At 31.5% G+C, this 23,425-nt stretch overlaps 1 protein-coding gene across 1 annotated transcript in view; it reads left to right on the forward strand.

Moving 5' to 3' along the window:
- LOC127727750 (uncharacterized) overlaps positions 1-23,425 on the forward strand; it is a gene marked incomplete at its 5' end in the record, with an annotated part of 32,570 nt that overhangs the window by 1,725 nt on the left and 7,420 nt on the right. The window contains 7 exons of the mRNA XM_052234865.1: positions 2,098-2,360; positions 11,537-11,708; positions 14,953-15,142; positions 16,665-17,097; positions 18,820-19,000; positions 19,488-19,665; positions 20,998-21,167. Coding sequence (XP_052090825.1) covers positions 2,098-2,360; positions 11,537-11,708; positions 14,953-15,142; positions 16,665-17,097; positions 18,820-19,000; positions 19,488-19,665; positions 20,998-21,167 — 1,587 coding nt within the window. The remainder of the gene's footprint in view (positions 1-2,097; positions 2,361-11,536; positions 11,709-14,952; positions 15,143-16,664; positions 17,098-18,819; positions 19,001-19,487; positions 19,666-20,997; positions 21,168-23,425) is intronic.

Here is a 23,425-nt window from a genome sequence, read left to right on the forward strand (position 1 = left end):
GTTGTCCGTCTGTTGTCAACATGTCGTACACTAACTCAAAAACGCTTTAACCAATTTGCATGAAACTTTGGTGAATTGTTTATATCTATTGACTTGAGCTCCCTTTCCATTTTTATAAATTTTTGATTTGACGTTTCCAAGTTATGGGGATTTATTCATTAAAAAAGGGGGACTTTCCAGTTTTCGGACAATAACTTCAAAGTGTTTTGAACAGTTTTCATTAAACTTTAGTAACTGTTTTATATCTATTCAAATAACCTCCCTTTAGTTTTTTTTATAAATTTCTGATATGACATTGAGGAGTTATGGAACTTTATTCTTTGAAAAAGTGACAGGCATATCATGTGCTCATGGCGCAGCTCTTTATTTCATTCTGGTAAATACAAGCAGATTCCAGTTTATGTTATGCAATGCTATGTAAAGAAACTTGTAATTTTTAATGAAGCATTAAATTTTGATATTTATCAGTTAATATTGGATTTTGAATTAAAATTGCATATTAATATGGATTAGGTAAATTTTTAGTTTTAAAAATAATAAGGACGCCCTCTACATTTTCAATAACAAACATGACGAAACGTAAACAAACCTCGTGAAATTGAGTTTTTCTCCTATTTCTTGCTCATCTTACTCTATAATCTGCATCCCTGCCTGGCAATTTTAATTATGAAGAAAAAAAACATGGACTATACATTGTACAAGCCCGAATTTCAGTATTTTGATTTGGAAATATATAGAAAGTTGATTTATACAGTCAGAACTGGGACACAAACAAATCAAGACTCTCACAAGTCAATGAAGATTAAGCACATGAGTTACCATTTAAACAAGTTGATAGCAGACAAACCTCATGCATAATTGTTAAAATGTGGGTCCTTTCGAAGGCCATGCAAACCAATTTATGAGTCAAGCGCCCAGATGTGAATGCAAAAATATTGCTTACAAATACTCCTTTATTGGTAAAAATTTAGAACATCAGCACAACATCAGATATGCAGATCCTCAATGATAAAGTAATATATTATATTTGCATTTAAGTTATTAACAAACTTAAAAAAAAAAAATATCTAAAACTGAAGCAATATCTTGAAAAGATAATGTTTTTCTTTTTGTACATGTGTAGCTAGCAACAGTACCAGTGATACATCTGAAGAAATCACAGATAAGTACATCAATGACATCCTGAAGAATAAACAAATTTTAGAAAATATTTGTGGACAGTCAAGTTGTACTGATGTTTCCAGTAAAGGTTCACAGTATGAAAAACTTGCAAAGCAGGTTGGTAGACAAATTCATTTTATCAATATTGCAAGAAGCAAGAGAAATAATACTTTGCCTAAAACATCACAATGAAAGTTATTTTTCATTACTAAATTCTTTTTAAAAGACAGAATAGCGATGACATTTATATAAATATATTCACTTGACTATAAAAATGTCTAAGAAAAATGAATTATATATTGGTATTGATAGATTTTTTTATATTTTTTACTCACAATGTCTTAGTAAAGGAAAACATCTTTGTTGATTAAAACACATGTAAAAAGACAAGTTTTAGTTGAACATGATGATGATCGATCAAGTCTTCTTATGTGAAATAAAATATTTGCACAACATACAATTGACCCTTATTATTTATTTGAAATCTGACATACAATCATGCACCACCTTTTGTCATATACAGAAGGAAAATTATTTCACAATTTACTTTTTTTTTCTATATGTTTTGAGTGAAATAGCCTGTTAATTTTTCAGTTTGCAAAATAAATCAAAATGTCACATAAACATATTTAAAAAAACATGTAATTTCCACATGCTTTATACTATTTTATTTCAGGTTTTGAACAGACATCTATTTATTTTACACCAGCCTCCATTGTGTTTTTATTTGACAATTTTTAATTTTCAAGAAGCTCTTACTTGCCTTTAAAACTGCATTTGCAACTATCAAATCCTCAAGTGACAGTAGTAACTTTTCAAATATAGTACATTTTAATATTTACTAAATCTGGCATAGTATGTAATAATCTTGTATCATTGATGACCTTAAAGAGCCATAAAGCTTTAAAAGGTGATACATTTTCTATGACCAAACAGATTGAGGATTACACTTGGGTTCAGTGTGATAATGTAGACTGTCAGAAATGGAGACAGATTCCTAACAGTGTAGCCAAGGAGTTAAGTGACGAGAGCCAGTGGTATTGTTACATGAACAGTAACACACCTTACAATAGCTGTAGTAAACCAGAGGAGGACTACACAGCATATGATAAACTAGCTAAAAAACTAGGCTTTAAATATGTCATGTCACAGCTTACTGAAGGAGTCCTTGTTTGGGCTAAAATGCATGGTTATTGCAGGTGAGAATATTATATGTCAAGTAGTTTTCACATTAGGGTTGTGAGAAATTTCAGTTTTTAATTGTTGGTTACATATACAAGTTTTGTTGATATTAAATTCTAGGTATAATGCATCCATTATTTTACATTGCTGACTCACACTTGACATATATGTGTCGTTTATACAGATTTTAGAGGCAGTCCTTTAACACATTACTAACCTTCATGACTGATGTTTAAGTTAGCAAAAGCTTTAAAATGTAATGGATGTATCATCAAGGCCAGCTAAGAATTTATATGGGAATCTAACAAGCAATTTCAAAAATAGTTTTGTTAACTTGTAATTTTGTTATATATTTTTACATCGCTCTCTCTCTCCATTTAGTAAATAACTCCCATAATAAATTCATTCCCATGTGTAGAATGTTTTCTTCTACACATAAGTGTGTTTAATGCAAATGGAAATGAAACCCTTGGAGTAAATCTTTCATGGAATTTATACACAAATATAGTTAATTAAAAAGTGTTTAGTCAGTTACTTCTAAAAATGTCTCTTTAATATGTAAGGCTAAAGAATGATATGATTTTTTGACATCAGTGTTGCCATGACATCATTATGACCAAGGGTCCGGAAACGGTCATATTTGCCAGTCATGTCCTAAGATGAAACTATTTGTCCTAAACGAGTAATTGGGATTTAGGACAAATTTTATTTTTTTACAGAAGTAATTTCGGTCATTTCTTTGACTCAATGTTTGAAATCGGATTTCTTAATAGACATTTTGCACTTGTGATCACTTGTTTTTGTTTATAATCCCTTTCCTGTAATAAAACTGCCACTACAGTAGTTTGATAATTCTGTGGGCCCTCCTAATATCTATATCAATGCCTCCGGGAAACATTGGCTAATGATCGCTAATCACTTTTTACCTGTGGTTTTAATTCACACCTGACAGTGATCACAAGCTCAGAATAATATCTTTAAAACATTAAAGTTCCCTGACAAGTGTTTTCATTATTTATTTACTTTCCATCAAAGACAGTCATCAATTCTGATTTAAAAGTAAATCTAAATTTACGTAGAAAAAGTATTTTTTTCATGAGTAACACATGTGCTTTATTTACTATGTAATACGCATGCGTGAAATTATCTTCAGCAAATTTAATATTTAATCGTAAAATGCAAATTGATTTCATGCTAAATTAAACGAGTGCAACTATTATCTGTTATATTCAAACACTTTTAAAGGTAATAAAATAAAAAAGCCATAAAAAGCCGGTGATTTCCTGTCAATTTGATAAACAAAACAAATCCCGGAAATGAATCCGGAATTATTCGTACTTTAAAATATCGCAAACTTCCGGTTTTAACTTTTGTCAAATCGAAAGAAACGTAAGCAATGTCTGAGAAATTAACCATTTTGAGTCATTAAAATCATTTCAATTTTAGACTGTTGCCTTCCCTAAACTGTCCTTCATGGTAATGGTAAGACATTTACTTAGTAAATGCGATAATGAAACAGCAATACAAGTTCGTCATGTTCGTTGATGCTATGAATATAGTCCAGTCGATATTGACAATTTGAGAAGGGGCACCAACTTTTCAAACACCTCAACATGACCGAAATTGTCTGGAAAAATTTCCGGATCCTTGATTATGACAGCACAATTTTTTACACAATTATTTGAGAAAGCAGTTAGTATAAAGATTTTTGTCTACATTTTAAGATATCTTTGGCAATGAACACAATTCATTTAAAAGATAGTATACATACAAAAAAAATATATTTGACTAATTTGAATTTTCTCACAAAATAGAATTTTATTCTATGCTTAATGTTTCAGAAGCAAGAACAACAAGAAATTAGGCAATTTCCTAATTAAGTTATTTGAAAATATGATGCTATGGTTGCAAATAATTATAAGAAATATTTTAAAAACCTATTTTTAGCTCAACTGATCCTTTTCTCATCACTTGGTGTCCGTCGTCCGTTGTCGTTGTTGTTAACTTTTACAAAAATCTTCTCCTCTGAAACCACTGGGACAAATTAAACCAAACTTGGCCTAAATCATCCTTAGGGTATCTGGTTTAAAAAATGTATCCGATAACCCCGCCCACCAATCAAGATGGCCGCCATGGCTAAAAATAGTACATAGGGGTAAAATGCAGTGTTTGGCTTATATCTCTGAAACTAAAGCATTTAAAGCAAATCTGACAGAGGTAAAAATGTTCATCAGGTCAAGATCTATCTGCCCTGAAAATTTTCAGACGAATTAGGTTGCTGCCCCTAAATTGGTAATTTTAAGGAAATTTTGTAGTTTTTATACGACTGCAATTTTTGCGGTCGTATATTGGTATGACGTTGGCGGCGGCGTCGTCCAAAGACACATTGGTTTTCGCACAATAACTTTAGTTTAAGTGAATGGATCTCTATGAAATTTTACCATAAGGTTCAATACCACAAAAGGAAGGGGGTTATGGTATCAACAGTTAAGGATAAAGGGGCCAAAAATAAGCATTTTTCTAGTTTCCAGACAATAACTTGTGGAACGGTGTATGGATCTCTCTGAAATTATACCAAAAGTTTCCATACCAAAAAGGGATGGTTAGGATTTGCTTTGGGGGTTTTTGGCTCAAACCGTTTAGGAATTAGGGGCAAAAAAGGGGGAAAAACAAGGGTGTACTGGTTAATGGACAAATACTTTAGTACAAAACATAATTTAAAGCAGTGTAAGGGAGGTAATTCAAATACATCATTTGAATTACCTCCCTTACACTGCTTTTAAATTATGTATAAAGTAATGGTTAGTGAACAATTAAGACAATTTAAAAGCAGTGTATGGGAGGTAATGCAAATACAATGTTTTGATTACCTCCCTTACACTGCTTTTAAATTATGTTTAAAGAAATGCATATTTATAAAGGAAGACCGGTAAAAATATCTGCATCTTTTTTTTTTAACAAAAAAAAACCATATGAAAGATTTGACACCATATTTTAAATTCTATTATAAAATAGATTAAGTTAGAACTATGGTAAATTGAAATGGGTAATTATGGTTGCAAACTCCATTGGAAATTTGAATTGAGATTATGACCATATTTTGAGGGAAAGAAATTTTTTGGGGGAAAAAGGGGGGAGGGGGGTAAAAAAGCAGTGTATTGCACAAAAGCAAAAAAAAAAAGGGGGGTTAATTTTTTTTTTTTTTTTGTGGGGGGAGGGGGGGTCAATTCGCAACAGCAAAGTGTATTGCACAAAAGCAAAAAATTGAATATAAATTCAAATCATATAACCAATTCTAAGTTCCTTGACTACAGTTATTTTGTATCAGAAACTTTTTATGTGTCAAATATTTAATTACAATCCAAATTCAGACCTGTATCAAGCGCGAACATTGCGTCCTTTTTTGCCCCAACTGTTCAGGGTTGGACCTCTGCTGTCGTATCCAGCTGCGCTCGGCGAAGCAATTTATTGGTTAATATCTTAAATATTATAATAGATAGAGATAAACTGTAAAACAGCAAAAATGTTCAGCAAAGTATAAGATCTACAAATAAGTCAACATGAACAAAATTGTCAATTGACCCCTTAAGGAGTTATTGCCCTTTAAAGTCAAATTTTCACAATTTTTCGTAAATTTTTGTAATCTTTTACAAAAATCCTCTTCTTTCAAATTACTGGGCCAAGTTAAACCAAACTTGGCCTAAACTATCCTTAGGGTATCTAGTTTAAAAAAATGATTCCGATGACCCTGCCCACCAACCAAGATAGCCGCCATGGCAAAAATTGAACATGGTGTAAAATGCAGTTTTTGGCTTATATTTCTGAAACTAAAGCATTAAGAGCAAATCTGACAGAATGAAAATGTTCATCAGGTCAAGATCTATCTGCCCTGAAATTTTCAGACAAATCAGACAACCTGAGTTGGTAATTTTAAGGAAATTTTGCAGTTTTTGGTTATTATCTTGAATATTATAATAGATAGAGATAAACTGGAAACAGCAAAAATGTTCAGCAAAGTAAGATCTACAAATAAGTCAACATGACCAAAATTGTCAATTGACCCCTTAAGGAGTTATTGTCCTTTAAAGTCAATTTTCACAATTTTTTGTAAATTTTTGTAATCATTTATAAAAATCTTCTCCTGAAATTACTTGGCCAAATGAAATTAAACTTAGCCACAATTACTATTAGAGTATCTTGATTGAAAAATGTATCTGATGACCCTGCCCTACAACCAACATGGTCCCCATTGGTATCATTTACAAAAATCTTCTCCTGAAATTACTTGGCCAAGTTAAACCATACTTGGCTTTAATCAACCTTAGGGTATCTAGTTTAAAAAATGTTTTCGATGACCGCGCCCACCTACAAAGATGGCCGCCATGGCTAAAAATTTAACATAGAGGTAAAATGCAGTTTTTGGCTTATATCTCTGAAACTAAAGCATTTAGAGCAAATCTAACGGGGTTAAAATGTTCATCAGGTCAACATTTCCAAAATTGTCAATTGACCCCTTAAGGAGTTAATGCCCTTTAAAGTCAATTTTTCACTATTTTTTTTAATCTTTTACAAAAATCTTCTCCTCTTAATCTACTTGGCCAAATGAAATTAAACTTAGCCACAATTACTATTAGAGTATCTTGATTGAAAAATGTATCTGATGACCCTGCCCTACAACCAATATGGTCCCCATTGGTAAAAATAGAGTATAGGGGTTTACTATAAAAGTCTATGGGAAAAATGTAAAAAAACAATTTCAAATGGTCACAACTTGAAAATTAATTTAAATAATGATAAGGGGTCTTCAGTAACTAATGTAAGACTACAATGGGATGACTTGATTTTTTTTCCAGTGGGTGCAATTTCTTCAGGGGGGAGGGGGTTGCTAATAATTTCTCCTTGATATGTTCCATTTTCAGAATTATTCAGTGCTACTTTTTCTATAAATCATTATTATATCTTTTCTTTCAGCATACTTATATAGGGTGAATGCCCACAAGACCCGGCAGGTTAATCGTGGTCATTGGAACCCCTGCCGAAATTTTTTTTGAAGGGTGTTCCATAAAAACATTTAAAGGCATTTTCAGCATTATACAGGCCCTGGGTAAAATAAATTTTGGAGCGGAGAAAGGAATTTTTTTATTTTTTGTTAATTATCTTGAATATCATTATAGATTGAGATATACTGTAAATGTAACAAAAAATTTGTTCCGGCATGACATTTGTTCCGCTGGAACAAATTTCATAGGAAATATGTTCCGACGGACTTTATATCACAGAAAATATGTTCCAGCACTGTAAAATTTGTTCCGGAACTAATTTTATGACCAAATGTGAAATAAGTTCTGGAACAAAAATCATAGCTCCATGAATTTTGTTCCAATTAATATTAAGAGTTTTAAAAAGTTAAATAAGTTCCTGTGATATTTGTTTTAAACAAACTTATACATATTTCATAGAAATCAATGAATAAGTTCCGCTCAAACCTATTTTCACAGAAAATAAGTACCTTTGCAACAAATTGCAAGTGAAATATTTTCTTGTTACATTTAAATTATAATGCAAGCTGAGTGCTGTACTGAGTGTGCTTGCATGGAATACATTTGCAATTGAAGGCATGACTGTAACTAAAGGATGAAGATAAGAAATAAAAGCGATGGAAATGTATCATAATTTGTATTTATGTTTTATGTGGTATTCCGCCTTGGTTTTTGTTAACTGTCATGGACGCGTGTTCTAGTCATACATGTACTTAGGTCATAGCACAGTTTCAAAAGAGTGTGTCTTTTGTTTCTACATGTCTTTTGATATATTAGATCAGTCACTTTGTCCTTTTCAAATAAGTACATATGTTCATCTTTAACTATACTTTTTTTCTGAATGATTGATTTTTCTTATTCTAATCTTTTCTGGCTGAAAAGTGTCATTTTGATATTTTTTACGGAGTATATAATTAAACATTTGCTATACCCCACAGGATCCGAATTGGATGATTTACACTTTTTACTTTTTTTATTATTGATATAATACTTATTTTTATAATGCACTTGAATGATAACTTTAAACTCACTGATGACAAATGCTCAGTATATAAGATAACTTGTTTAACCAGTGGAACATATTTCACAGACAAGGAACTTATTTCACCAGGTGAGGAACAAATCTCACAAACCCAGAACTTATTTCACCAGATAAGGAACAAATCTCATAAACCCGGAACTTATTTCACCAGGTAAGGAACAAATTTCACCAACCCGGTACTTATTTCACCAGGTAAAGTATGGAACTTATTTTATAGAGATGGAACAAATTATATAGAAATCATCTGTGAAAAAAGTTCTCCCAGAACATATTTCCTGTGATATTAGTTCCACTAGAACTTTTTTCACAGGAACAAATTTTGGCTCACATAAACAGCAAAAATATCAAGCAAAGAAAGATCTTCAAATAAGTTAACATGACCAATTGGCAATTGAGATCTTATTGGAGTTATTGTCCTTTAAAGTTATTTTCTGCAATTTATTGGTAATTTTTGTAAATCTTTTTTTAAAGTAAAAAATCTTCTACTTTTAATTTAACTACTGGGCAAAATTAAACCAAACTTGGCCTCAATTATTATTAGGGTATCTATATGATTTTAACCTTATTTTACATGATTTTCGAAACCACAGTAGATACAGGTGAGCGACACAGGCTCTTGAGAGCCTCTAGTTTAAATGACCTTTCAGTATCTGGTCCTTTGCATTCCACAGTTTCAACCAAAAGCCCAAATATTACATGGTACATCTCATTTTAAATCATAAAGCTATTCAAGAAGGAGGTAATTGATTTCTTAATAAATTCTTATAAAACTTACATTTAAAAAAAAGACCATGCAAAAGTAATATTTATTAGATCCTATAAAATTGATTGGGCTATTAAAGCAATATGTTTGTATTTTTATATCTACAACAGAAGAGTCATTATGTTTTCTGGTCTGCCTGCCTTTATCAGGTTAACATTTTGGTTTAAGGTAGTTTCCCATGAAGCTGTGGTCACATCAATTTAAAACTTAGTACATATACCTTTAAAAATCTGCCAAATTATGGTTTTGACCCAGATTTTACAGTTCACCAATCAGGTTAAAGTTTCCCTAAACATGGAAATGTGATAGTGGGATCAAGGCATTGTGTCCTATGGTCATGTATTCTTGTTAACATAAGCTTCATTGTTCAGTATTTTGTAAATACATTTCTTAATTTGAACTCAGGTAGCCAGACTAAACACAGGTGAACAACAAGCTTAACAAACCTATAATACTCATCAGCATGTATACATCCTGATGGTCAGAGTATTGAGAAAAACCCTTTCATATAAACATAAGTAGCAACCTGTCAATCTGACCTGGGAACAGTATATCTAACGGGAAATGAATCTGATAGGCTTTTCAGTATAAAATTGATAAAATCTCGGACTTTACGAGACTTCGCGAGATTTATGGATTTTGATAGTGTCTGACTGTAAAACTATCGGAACTGCTCAATAAATTAACCACATAATTCTAATCGTAAATAAATACAAGTTTTATCATAAAGTAGATATATTTTGTCATGTAATATGACCAAAATAAGTGTGATTTATTTAATGTAAAGTGTTTTATAATGGTTTGGGAATTTGGGATTGCAATCGGCGCCATTTTTTTATTACCTGGTTTGCATTCTGTACCCTTCTGTGATGAAATGAATGCGATTATAACGAATTTGAAGTGACAGATTACAAGTTCGATACACTTGCATCACTTTAAAACTTAGTTTGAATGACATTTTATTATTATTATCAGAAATTATTACGATAATAGCGAGTACGTTTTTAACACATGTCTGTTTCCGTATCGTATCCTTATTTACTATGACCCAACGATGAAATCAGCTACAATTAGGTAGTGTCAAGTCCCGTCAATATATATGTTCCTGATCTGACATCACAAGCGATGTTCTTATACCAGAAAGTTTAATAGATCAGAACTGAATAAATATACAATTTTAGAAAAGTTAAAATAAAAAGGTAACATTAAGGGAATGCATTATAAGACCATGATTCTTACAAAATTTATTTTTTTACTCCCAAATTACAGATTTAAGCGAGTACACACAATCTAAGTTGTTGCCAGACACTGTATATAATCTTAATTGCAGGGTATTTTCCTACTGTACCTTATACATCTTGACATTTAGTCAGTCATTGTAGATCTAGTATATGTACCCATAACTTCTGTAATTTTCTCATTACACAAGACACAAAAGTTCCCTAAAGCAATTTGTGGCAATAGTACACTTTTACTGACTCATAAGATTGAGTCAGTAGGTATCTGCCCAACAAAGGATATTTTAAATTTTTGGCCATGAAGTGACAAGTAAATATTATTTATTTTAATCACAGACAATTTCCTGCAAGTTGTTTTGAAAGACTGGTAATGTAAGTATCAGTTATGGAAACAACATAATATTAGTGGAACAGACAGATTTTTAGGAACACATTGAGGTGAACTTTCTATTTTCTCTCCTAGCATGGCATGTTAAATAATATATATATTATGCTTTATAATCCTCATCTAACACATATGTCACAATTGTTTTTTTAGATTATCTTAACTGAAGCATGCATGTTTCCCCATTAAGCTTTTATCAATCCTACTCATATTTATTTAACACTTTCCCAACAGACTTAGGTATGTTAGGTGAAAGAAACTTTTTAGTTGTCTGTATTCTTGTTTTTGCCATGCTTTGAGACTTTGAGCTGAATCAGCTATATAGTTATAAGTAAAAACAAAAATATATAGGTTATAGTATTTATTTTAGGTTTAGCACTTGGACCAGTTTTATTTAGCACAAAAACACAAAAAATTAACATTTAACAGCAGCTTTTGTATGTAAATGAACTTTCAAGAATAATTAAATTTACAGATAATTATAATGCCAGATGTCCTGGCCACAAACTTCAGATTTATGATGCATTAGATGTTAAGTACAAAACTCGTACACAATAATTTTTTAATGTAAGATATCTGATATTAGCTCATACTTTTTGGTCCTGGATATATTCAATGATAATCAGTCATCCTTAGCTTAGTTAGTCGTTCAAAGAACCTAGCACCAAGTATTTAATTATCTTATAATGTAACACTGCCATTAAGTAACTGTAGATGTATTTTTAGGTGGCCAGGTATTGTAACCAAGGATCCCATCACAGAGTATTGTATGGATGTGGACTTTGAGGGTAATCCTACCCACTATCACATTGAGTACCTGGGTAAAAACCATTGTCATGCCTGGATAGCAGCTACTAATATCACATTGTATGGCCACAAGGAGGAGGAAAGTCCTGATGTATGATTAAAAAGTTCGAGGGCAGTTAAATGTAGTAACTCACTGTTTTAAAATGAAGTTTAAGAAAATTTAGTTGTTTTCCAGTGCTTATAACTGCATGCAGACTAATGCTTATGATTTAACTGTTCAAGCAACTCTTAAAGCTATAGCAAGTCAGTAATTATTTGAAATGAACATTTAGTTCTAAGTTGTTTAAAACTTGCAGAATTTTTTTTTCTTCCTTTATTTTCAGATCCCTTGACTAAATCCCATGTGAACCTTTGCCATCATTTTTTGTCTATTGTCTGTTTCTCTGTCAGTCTATGGTAAACATTTGAAGCCGCCAAATGAAATAGAAGCAAAATTGAACACAAGTGCCCTTATGCCTGTAAGAGCTGTTAATTGAATGTGTTACTTTTGTTTAATCAGTTAACATATATGAATCTGTCATGGCAAAAACAATAGGCTTTTCTGTTTGTCTTAAATTGTAAGGATACATTAAAAGTAGACATAGAGATTAACCTAAATGAGACATCAACCTGACAAGATAAGACCACCAAAATAGATATTTACAGGTCATAATAGAGTCTTTTGCATGAACATCTAAGCTTTTTGGCAAGCTAAAAATTACCTGAGTCTAGAAAAATGGTAAATTCAGCTAAAAAAAAAAAATTTATATATATTTCTTGAGGACTCTCTGAAAGCTACAAAAAACCAAATATGTCTGAAAGGTTCCTTGTATAATACTTTGGTGCCAATCAACCAACCAATAGGGCCACAACAGGGGAAGTAGTTTTGTATTGTAACATATCACGAAATAGGAAGTATTTTTACATAGAAATTTTACACTAGTTGAAATATAGCTCAAAGATTCCTTGTTAAGGACTTCCTGATAGTGTCAACATATATTTGTTCCGCCTAACAGAAGTTCCCCTGGAAACTTTGTTATTAACAATGTCATAATATTTGTTCCTGTTGGAACACATATTCCATACCCTTTATTCCATTAGGAACAAATACTGTAATATTTGTTCCAATGGAAATAATATTACAGAATATTTCTTCCACTTGGAACTTATATTATGAAAGAACTTCTATTTCATGACATAGCACTATACTTGAAAGATTTTCCTCCGCTTAAGCACATATTCCCAATCATTTTATTCTAACTTCTAGTGAAGGAAAGATTAGATCATTGACATAAGACTTGGGAAAGGTGCTGGATGGTTCACTCAACATCATCAAATGGACATGATTTATCATTTACTGGTGGGAACAAAAAGTCAATGAACAATTGAAAAATTATTTAACTAAAATTTCTCAAACTTTTATCAGTAAATATCATATTTTATTGGATTAACAAGCATCTTACTGGTGTGACTGTATAACCATTTTTTTTTAATGAACTTTGCATTGTGTCCACTCATCCATAACACACACCCTTGCATAGCTCATACTTGTATATATAGATGTCTTATGTTCTGAAGTTTCTGTCTGTCATATGAACTCGTTTTCTTGGTTATGTGTCTGCTTTAAAAAAGTTTTATCAAGTGAATTTCTTTTTTAATGCCTAATAGGATAACTATATTTGGTATATGGGATCCTGGCAATGTCTACTTGTCTGTCTGACATGGTTCATTAACCCTTCCCTCATTACAATGATCAGTGATCAAGTTTTTAGTTTAGTGGTCAAGTCTGTATCACAGATACTTTTACAATAGATTAATTATATTTGGGGAATGGAATGATTGTAAGGTGTACATGTCCGTTTTCAGAGTTCATCTAACCTTGACCTCATTTTCATGGTTCATGGTTCATTGGTCAAAGTCAAGTTTTTCAGGGTTAGGTTGGTCTCTCTGTTACTATAAGCAATAGGTTAACTATATTTGGTGTATTATATAATTGTAAAGTGTAGATGTCCATCAGGCAGGGTTTATCTGACCTTGACCTCATTTACTTTGATCATTGATAATGTTAAGTTTATGTGATGCTTTCAGCAAAATGTTTATCTGAATGACTTTCAAATTTATCATGATCAACAAAGCAGGTGAAACATTTCAATGTGTGCATACTTGTGGTAAAAAAGGTGACTTTTCAGAATTGGACCTTTTTGAAGCGATAATTTGAGCAAAATTGAATATAATTTATTACAATGATAAAAGCAATTTGTGTAAGATTAGTTGGGAATTTTTAAGGGTGTCTAAATGTTAGACAACAAATTTTTCTTAAACTTCTGTAAAAGACTTCTGGGTCAATGTAGTCTAAAGTTTCAATATAAAACCTAGGGGTCACGGACCTTGTTTTTTCGTTAAAAAAACATTGAAATTAACGATATTTACAGTTATGATGCATGGGTTATTTGGTGGAAACTTAATATTTTTCTTATTCAGGAAATATAAAACAATAGAATTGGTTAAAATTCAATGAGAGAATTGCTTTTCATAAATACTTTCGAAATATCAAATAAAAATAGGGGTCACAGTCCTTATTTTCTTGAAAAATAAAAAAAAAACACAAATTGTCCATCAATTCAATGTAATTATCTGCCCTTGATTAGAAAAGATTTTTATCTGAAAATTGTAAATACACTTAACGAAACTTAATTTTTTGATAGTTTAATCTTTAAATTTGAAGCTTTAAATATTTTTAACCCAAAAAAGTATATTTGCAACATGTCCAGAAGGGATGCTCAGAAAAAAGAAACCTGATCTACCTTAAGGTGGTACCCAACACCTTGACTAATATTAATTTGGCTCGTTTAATTTTCATAAAATTTTGACAAAATGTTTACTTTGACCCTTTGACAGAAATATAAAAATTTCAAAAAATTTGAACCAACCACTTTATCAGAAAAATTTCACTGGTTATATAGCAGTTTGACAAACACTAATTTTGATCACTGAGAAGCTTAATATTTCCTTAACAATACAACGTAATTAAAACGTTTAATTGATTTTTACAGAGTTATCTCCCTGTAGTGTTAGGTACCACCTTAATCTTGTTTTAGCAATTATTTAATTAATGGTGACCAAAATTCTATAATTTCGCATGCCAAAGCTGCTGCTGATGCTGCTGCTGCTTGCTTAAATCATACATGGAGAAGGCCATTAATAAAATAATTTTTGAAAACCTTAAATTTTGTTGGAAAAAGAGTGAATTTTAGAGAGTTTTTCTCATAATGATTTGAGTAAAAAAAAAAATGGCTTTCAATTTTTAAATGTTGCTTGTTCAATACTATTTGACATTCAAATTCCTTTCTTTTAAGAAGTCAAAGATTAAAATAAAGAAAAAAGGAAGGAAAAAGAAAACCTTGACAAGTCAAAGCAATAATTTATATAGAAAAAAATACAAACAAACACTGGTTGATGATGCTATACAAGAGGCTGAAAGTATGATGGATCAAGGTGTTGAGGATCGACTGAAACAAATCAAATTCATACCAAAAAAGTCATTAGGTTTGTAAAGTTATGTATAGGATTGGCTGAAACATAATTTTCATAGTGAAACATAACATGTCTTTAGGTTTATATATAAGGTCAATATATAAAAGATGATGAAGAAGATGACTGAACTAGATCAAATATAGAAAAATAATAGTTGTTTGGTTTGTATGAGAAATTTATGTTTAAAGAAAATCTAGGGGTATTAAATATACTATGTGTGGGGCTGAGAAAATTGTAAAAAATGGTTTTTTTTAATGTTCTGTGTGAAGTTGAAAATATGATTTTTATCAAAGATATTGCACATCTATTGTTTTATTCTGTTAGCCTAAATTTTACCAGAAATAGAAAAGCCATTTTATGAAAAACCCTTCCAATCATGATATCAAATTTTACCAGCCTTGAGTCAAGATTATTTTGGAAATGGGATATAAACGTATGTCATATAATCAATATTCTAATATGATGTTCTTCAAACGCTTTGAGTTTATAGAATAGGAATGTATTGTATGTAAGCTGATCTTAAAAAACATCACGATTTATTCAGGCTGTTCTAATCATACTCCCACGTTATAAGCTTTTTATGAACAAGTAACCTGAGGTAAATGGCAGTAAATGAGGTCATTGAATGATTGACTTTAACTATGGCATAAGAATGTAAGCATTGTATGGGAAAATGCACAAAATGTAAAAGTTCAAAGATATCAAAACATGGAAACATACAAATGATGAAACAAATTTGTTGAAAGTCCATAATCTTAAAGAAAAGTAAGATTTATTAAATTGTTCAGTAATCATGTAAGTAATTATACAAATTAAATCGATGTATGTCTAAAATATTAATTTATGGTTTGCATACACAAAAACTGGTTGGGAGCCATGTACATCCATCCTCCTTCATTTGACAGTGCCATTTTGATATACAAAGATCTATTCCTTCTTTTCCCACAGTAACACACACAATACCGGTAATTATATTTTCATAATCATTTAGCGAATTTCATCTTAATCTTTCTAAATATGTTATTGTGAATTGTTTACTATCTCACTTATTCCTTTTCTTCATCTTTTACGTCAATATTAATAGTGTTCAATTATGGGACCAGCAAATATTTGCCTTCACTTAGAGCGTATTGATCTAAAAGTTTCGCCGTCTTTGTCCTATGAAGATAGAAAAAGTTCTTAATATTTTACTGCAAGGGGTAAATTATTGACATAAAGGGCCAACCTGTGGTAAAATCAATATAAATTCAAGCCCACATGAATTATTTCTTAATATGCATATTGATTACAAAGTACAGTCAGTTGATATACTGGTTGATTAATTTGAGACCCATTTGTTTGATATGCTTGCTTTCATGATGCTCTTCCTATGTGCAAAATGAAACAAAGCAGCAAAGTATGTTGTCAACATTTATAAAATAGCAGTCTGAAGTAAGCTAAGCCCAAAATGAAGTTCCAGTTAACATGGTTAATTTGTTTTGTTTATTTATTTTACTTAAAACAATTTCTGAACTTGAAATAGTTTCATTTTTAGGAGGACCAATTATGGAAGTAAAAACTGAACCACCAGATGAATTTGAACAGATCCCTAGTTTATTGGATGAGAATAAAAATCTATTGTATTTGACTAAAACTCCAGAGGCAGATAAAAAGAAGTCATCTAGAAGAAAGGGCAAAGATGGTCTTCATCAAATAAAAAAATCTACCAACACACAATTACAGAAGGAATTGAAAACGTCAAAGGTCAAGCAAAGAGTTCAGAAATCAGTCTCTGTTCAAGATGTTGCTGTCAGGCCAAATTTTCAGGTATCTTTTGAGTCATCTTGTATAGCAAGCACTGACCTTCCACAGACCAAGGGCACTGACTGTTGGAAGAAATGTTCACAAAAGGTTGTTGTAAAAAAAGAAACAGATGATCTTTTATCAGAGGGCACACTTGTTCTGGCTAAACTGGATGGATATGACAAGTAAGTCTGCTTATATAGAAACGAACTGTAAAGTTGTAAATATAAAATATTTTAACGAAAGTATGATGTTGAAATATATATTTAATGACTGAAAATTTCTTGAAACAAAATTGGAAGTAATCTTTTTAAGTGTATTCACCAAAAATATGAAAGGAAAAAAGAAAACAAATAAAATCACAAGTACTAAAAATGTCAACAATAACAAATTTCAAAGATCATTAGATTTGATGGAACCATATGCATGTTAACCACTGCAATATCATAGTATTTTATTGTACCTCTGACCATCTGGTTGGTGTAAGCATGTCATGTATTGTGATGATAAGATTACCTATAACATAAATCATTATTAATAGTAATAGTGTTTTGAGGGTCTATTCTATTTGACAATTTTTGTTCCCTGCATAACACGTTGTGGGGGACATGGAAATACCGGGCGTCTGTCCGGTCTTGTTAGCGCTCTCACAGGTACAATTCTTGCCAGATTTATATGAAAACTTATACTATAGGTTAATATCAGCAATATCGGACAAGTTTTATAATGGTGGCCGATCGACTTTTTTTAAAAGAGTTATGCCCCTTGGAAATATTAAATTTATGGAAAATGGCCTCGTTAGCACTCTCACAGGTACAATTCTTGCCAGATTTTTACAAAACTTATACTATAGGTTAATATCAGCAATATCTCAAACGAGTTTTATAATGGTGGCCGATCAACTTTTTTTAAAAGAGTTATGCCCCTTGGAAATATTAAATTTATGGAAAATGGTCCCGTTAGGGCTCTCACGGGTACACTTGCCAGATTTTTATAAAACTTATACTATAGGTTAATATCAGCAATATCTCGGACAAGTTCTATAAAGGTGGATGATCGACTTTTTTAAAAGAGTTATGCCCCTTGGAAATATAAAATATGTGCAACGTGGGGCCATTGGAACTCTGTTCTTTTATCACCTTTGTTGTTCCAGAGTTTTGAAACTTTAAATCTGCAAAAATGCACATTTTTCATTCATTCACAATCTTGAGTATGCCTTGAGCAATGCACTTCAAACTTATGTTGTCGTCTTAGAATCAATATACTTTTGACACTTTTTATACGACCATATACCAATGTCCCTCCATTTACACTTTGTACGTTAACTCCAATTCTCATATAATTCTAGTACAACATTAGAATTGACACAAGAAAGCTCTGTTTCTTTTTTTTTAATTTTTGGATTTGCCCAAAGAGAGATATGGAACTTTGACCCTTAGATTAAAGGCAATTATTCATGAATATCGCTTTTACTACAGTATTACTGGATTGATTTCCTCCAAATTTTACATTATTGTTGGGATTGATGAAAGAGAGCTAACTTTTAATTTATTGAACTTCCCAGTTTGTCGCTCCAGAGTTATGGGACTTTAATTGTGATTTTAGTAATTTTTCACATATTGTACCATAACTTGAGTTTGCTTTGATTGAATGATTCAGGGGAAACTTTACATAATTGTTGGAAGGATAACATTTGATTAAATGTCTTGAATAATCCCATTTTATTCTTGCAACAATTTCAATATGCATAATAAGGGTTTGTCTTGTGCTCTTGGCGCAGCTGTTTATTGTTTCTGTAGTTACAGAATTAAGGGACATTTAATCCTTTAAAAAAAACAATAAAAGTTTTCAGAGACTAATTTCCTATCAGAAGTTTTAAGTACTACATTAAAATGATATCTCAATAGATGGCCAGCAGTGATGACTAGAGACCCACATACAGGACTACAGTTTGAAATGGATAGCAACCGTCAGTTGTCTACGTACCATGTAGAATTCTTAGGACCATCACATACTCATGCATGGATTAAAGCCGACAGAGTTTGTCTTTATTCTAAAGATAACATGAATGATAGTCAATCCCAGTCTGTAAGTTTATATGTAAATGAACAAAATAAAACAAAATGAAAATGCACTCCTAGAAAAACACTTAAATTTTGAAAATACCTGTCCATATAGAACATATTTCATATGCTTTCTATAGGTGACATTATAATATTGGAGTATTTTTTTGTGATTAATCTGTTTTCAATGGTTTTCTAACAATCTCATTGAAAAAAAAGGTAATATTTGAAACTGTTTCAAATTTTAAATTAGATTTTATATTGAACTGAAATAAATGTATGGTTGGGTTGGAAGGCACTTTTTATTTAAACCAGCCATTCATAAAATTTTAAATGATTATTTGATATAATTGTTAAGGCTATCTGTCTAAAATAACCACCACCAATCAAATTTTTATAAAAGTGCCTTCCGACCACCATTGAATTAATTCACGAAAAGCCCTGGTAAAATTATACTACCAGATGTACAAATTATTAACATGAAGTAAGTTTTAGTTACTATTTGTTAAAAGAGTGAAAAACAGCAGGAGAACAAAGTTAAAAAGAAATTAACATCACCAAAGAATAAGCCTTCTAAAGTTATCCTACAGAAGTTAGAGAAATCTAAAGAGGAAGCAGATTGTATGGTGGTCCTATCAAGAGAACAGAGATTGAAATTATGTAAATTCAGATTTTTCAAAGACAATCATGGTAAAACTATATATTCTTAATGTTTAACCCTGAGGGTTTTCAGTTACTTTTTTTTACGACTAAGGAAGGTTAGGTATATTTTTATTTTACAATATTTGACTATCAGACATACTTGGCTATTTACTTAATGTTTAGTATTTAAATGAATTTTCAATTGATAGAACTAGAATAATTCATTTACAATACATATATTTCCAAAGTCCTTCAGACTTTTTTTGTTTGAGAGTGAGTTATACCCCACTCTAAGAGTGGTGGGGGGGGGGGGGGGGACTATTTATTAAACTGAACCTCAAAGAGGGGTATAAATAGTGATGCATATATCTGTCTGTCCATCCGTAACAATTATAGTTTCAGAATGATAATGAAAAATATCGCTTGACTAAATCATTTGTATATTTTTTCATTGTTTCTAATTGATAATTAAAGTACCATTTGACAAAATCAGTTAATATTTTATATATCACAATTTTATGAAACATAAAACACAGGCCAAGTTCACTCTTGGCATTTACTTTTCAAGTGTTATACCCCTAATTATCTTTGAAAAAATGGGATTAGTTTGGTTTCCACACAACTATGTATCACTTAAGTACAACTTTATATCTTCCCTGGCTTTCAAATGTTTAGTTTTTAGCATTCCTGATGAAGGTAAATCCAGAAAAGTGCTTTGGATGCACCAAATTTATAAAGTGTTATTTTCATTCCTAAAATCTTTAACCAATAATATGTCATAAACCATGAAATAAGGTCACCATCAATAAAAACAGTTTTGGCATTTTTTACCTTTAAAGAGTTTTTCTGTGGGTGGGGTATCTGTGCTCACTAGATCACCTCATTCTAATTTATACTTCCATTCTAGGAGTAGGGCTATATTGCAATCACCATGTCTGTCTGTTTGTCTGTTCTTCGTCCAACAAATATTTTCAACACACTTTTCTCAGGAATAAATGAACAGAATGACTTCATATTTGGTCAGCTGCTTGACAGTAATGAGTTGTAACAGGCAAGCCCTTTCCAGATCAGACAGAAGGCTACTTCCTGATTTCTTTTACTTTGAATTACAAGTGGGGTATGCTTAGCACTAGAACATGTGTCTTCTTGGATAAGTTGTAAAAAATAGGTTTTAACCTATGATAAATCTTCAGATATACCTGTGGAATCAAAGCATCAATTTGTTGGACAATTAAATTTCAGGAACTAAAGTGTTAAAGTTCATCATCCATTCATATGCCAGCTGGATGACTCTAGCAGCCTCTTTTGTTCTGTTATCAACTTAATGTCATGTTTGTATTTTTAGTTATCAATTTATAAACATCATGTTTGTATTTTCAGAAGCAGAAGATTTTCAGTGCAAAGATAGTGGTTTTGAGAGCTGGAACTACCCAGCATCATCAGGTAGTTCAGCCATAAGTTCTGCTGAAAACTTTGCATGTTCTAGGCTCCAGTATAACACATCATTAGTAGACAAATCTAAAGAGGAAAGGTTTAAACTTGATGTAGAGGTATGATTCTATTAATTCATATACAGAATGTCAGTCAAATATATGTAAACTATACAGTCTTGGGAAAAAGTCTCTATTTTATTAATGTCAATTTGTAAAAGCCATATTCCTTAAGTTGAAAGTTTTTTTCTCCACCAAGGAGAGAAGATAGTGTGCTTGAAAGTTTCAGATGGTATATATTGAGCGTTTGTCCTATTCAGTAATCCTGTATAAATATACTAGATACAGTTAACTGAAATATAAAAAGAAAACTACAATTCATTGGAAGTTCATCAACATATGTGTATGATGTCACATTCATCTAACTAGTTTGATGGTCTATTCTTTTGACTCTATCACTTGCATCATCACCTGTTTTATTCTGATTAAGTGCATGTCAATAAAACTGACTGCCACGAAATAGCACAATAGTGCTGAAAATGGTGTTAAACACCAATCAATCAATCAATCCTTAAAATAGATCTTCAAAACTCTTCATCTGAACCAGTTACAGAAAAGTTATGTCATCTTCTTGCACAATCACTGTTTTTTTGTATTTTTTTTCGTTGTTAATTTGTCTCTTTATATTCATTACTTGAAATCCTGCATTTCTGAAACCCCTTAATTTGGATAATGCTTTACTTTTTGTACTGAAAATAAATTTTAAAATCAAGGAGTAACCATGGAAGTTTAGAAGCTAAAGAAATATATATAAAAGGTAGACAAGTTTTGATACTCTAAATTGTAGAGTTGCCATTGTGAAAACCTTTCTTAGATTAGGTTGATCTGCAAAAAATAGATTGTCAAAAAATCAAACAAGATGAAGACTGATTGCTGAATACTATCCTCATTTGTTCATGGCATGAGAAGGATTTCAGTCAGTGACAAGAAAAATTTGGCCTGAGATTAGTCATGAGTTCTATCAGATCAATAAGCTTTATGTCAGTGGTATCATATTTTGTGTCGCCTGCGACAAAAGTCGCAGTATGCAGACATAGGTATTACTATCCGGGGGCGGCAGCGTAAACTATTTGTATAAAGCTTTATATTTCAGAAGGTAGAAGACCTGGATGCTTCAAACCTTGTATGCATATACCTTATGTTACGAAGTTTCCGTCTGTCATATGTCCTTGACCTCATTTTCATGGTTCAGCGACTGCTTGAAAAAAAATTGCAGGTTTTTTGTCATGTGAATTTCTCACTTATTATGAGTAATAGGATAACCATATTTAATATATGGGTTCCTTGCAACATTTACATGTCTGTCAGACAGGGTTAATCTGACCTTGACCTCAATTCATGGATCAGTGATCAAGGTTAAAGTTACAAGATTAGGTCCATTTCTCAGATACTACAAGCAGCAGGTCAACTATATGTGGTGTATGGAATGATTGTAAGGGGTACATGTCAGACTGGCAGGTTTCATCTGACCTTTGACTTCATTTTCATGGTTCATTGGTCAATGTTAATTTTTTGTGTTTTGGTCTGTTTTTCAAGTACTGTAAGCAAAAGGTCAACTATATTTGGTGTATAGAATGATTGTAAGGTGTACATGTCTGTCCATCTGGTGTCATCTGACCTTGACTTCATTTTCATGGTTCATTGGTCAATGTTAATTTTTTGTGTTTTGGTCTGTTTTTCAAGTACTGTAAGCAAAAGGTCAACTATATTTGGTGTATAGAATGATTGTAAGGTGTACATGTCTGTCCATCTGGTGTCATCTGACCTTGACTTCATTTTCATGGTTCATTGGTCAATGTTAAGTTATTGTGTTTTGGTCTGTTTTTCAAGTACTATAAGCAATAGGTCAACTATATTTGGTTTATGGAATGATTGTAAGGTTTACATGTCTATCTAGCCTGTGTCATCTGACCTTGACCTCATTTTCATGGTCCATTAGTCAACGTTAAGTTTTTGTGTTTTGGTCTGTTTTCAAATACTAATAGCAATAGGTCAACTATAATTGGTGTATGGAATGATTGTAAGTTGTACATGTCCGTCTAGTCAGTATCATGTGAACTTGACCTCATTTTCATGGTTCATTTGTGAATGTTAAGTTATTGTGTTTTGGTCTGTTTTTCAAGTACTATAAGCAATAGGTCAACTATATTTGGTTTATGGAATGATTGTAAGGTTTACATGTCTATCTAGCCTGTGTCATCTGACCTTGACCTCATTTTCATGGTTCATTAGTCAACGTTAAGTTTTTGTGTTTTGGTCTGTTTTCAAATACTAATAGCAATAGGTCAACTATAATTGGTGTATGGAATGATTGTAAG

Source organism: Mytilus californianus, unplaced genomic scaffold (assembly GCF_021869535.1).
Source record: "Mytilus californianus isolate M0D057914Y unplaced genomic scaffold, xbMytCali1.0.p SCAF_2, whole genome shotgun sequence".
NCBI classification, from domain to species: Eukaryota; Metazoa; Mollusca; class Bivalvia; order Mytilida; family Mytilidae; genus Mytilus; species Mytilus californianus.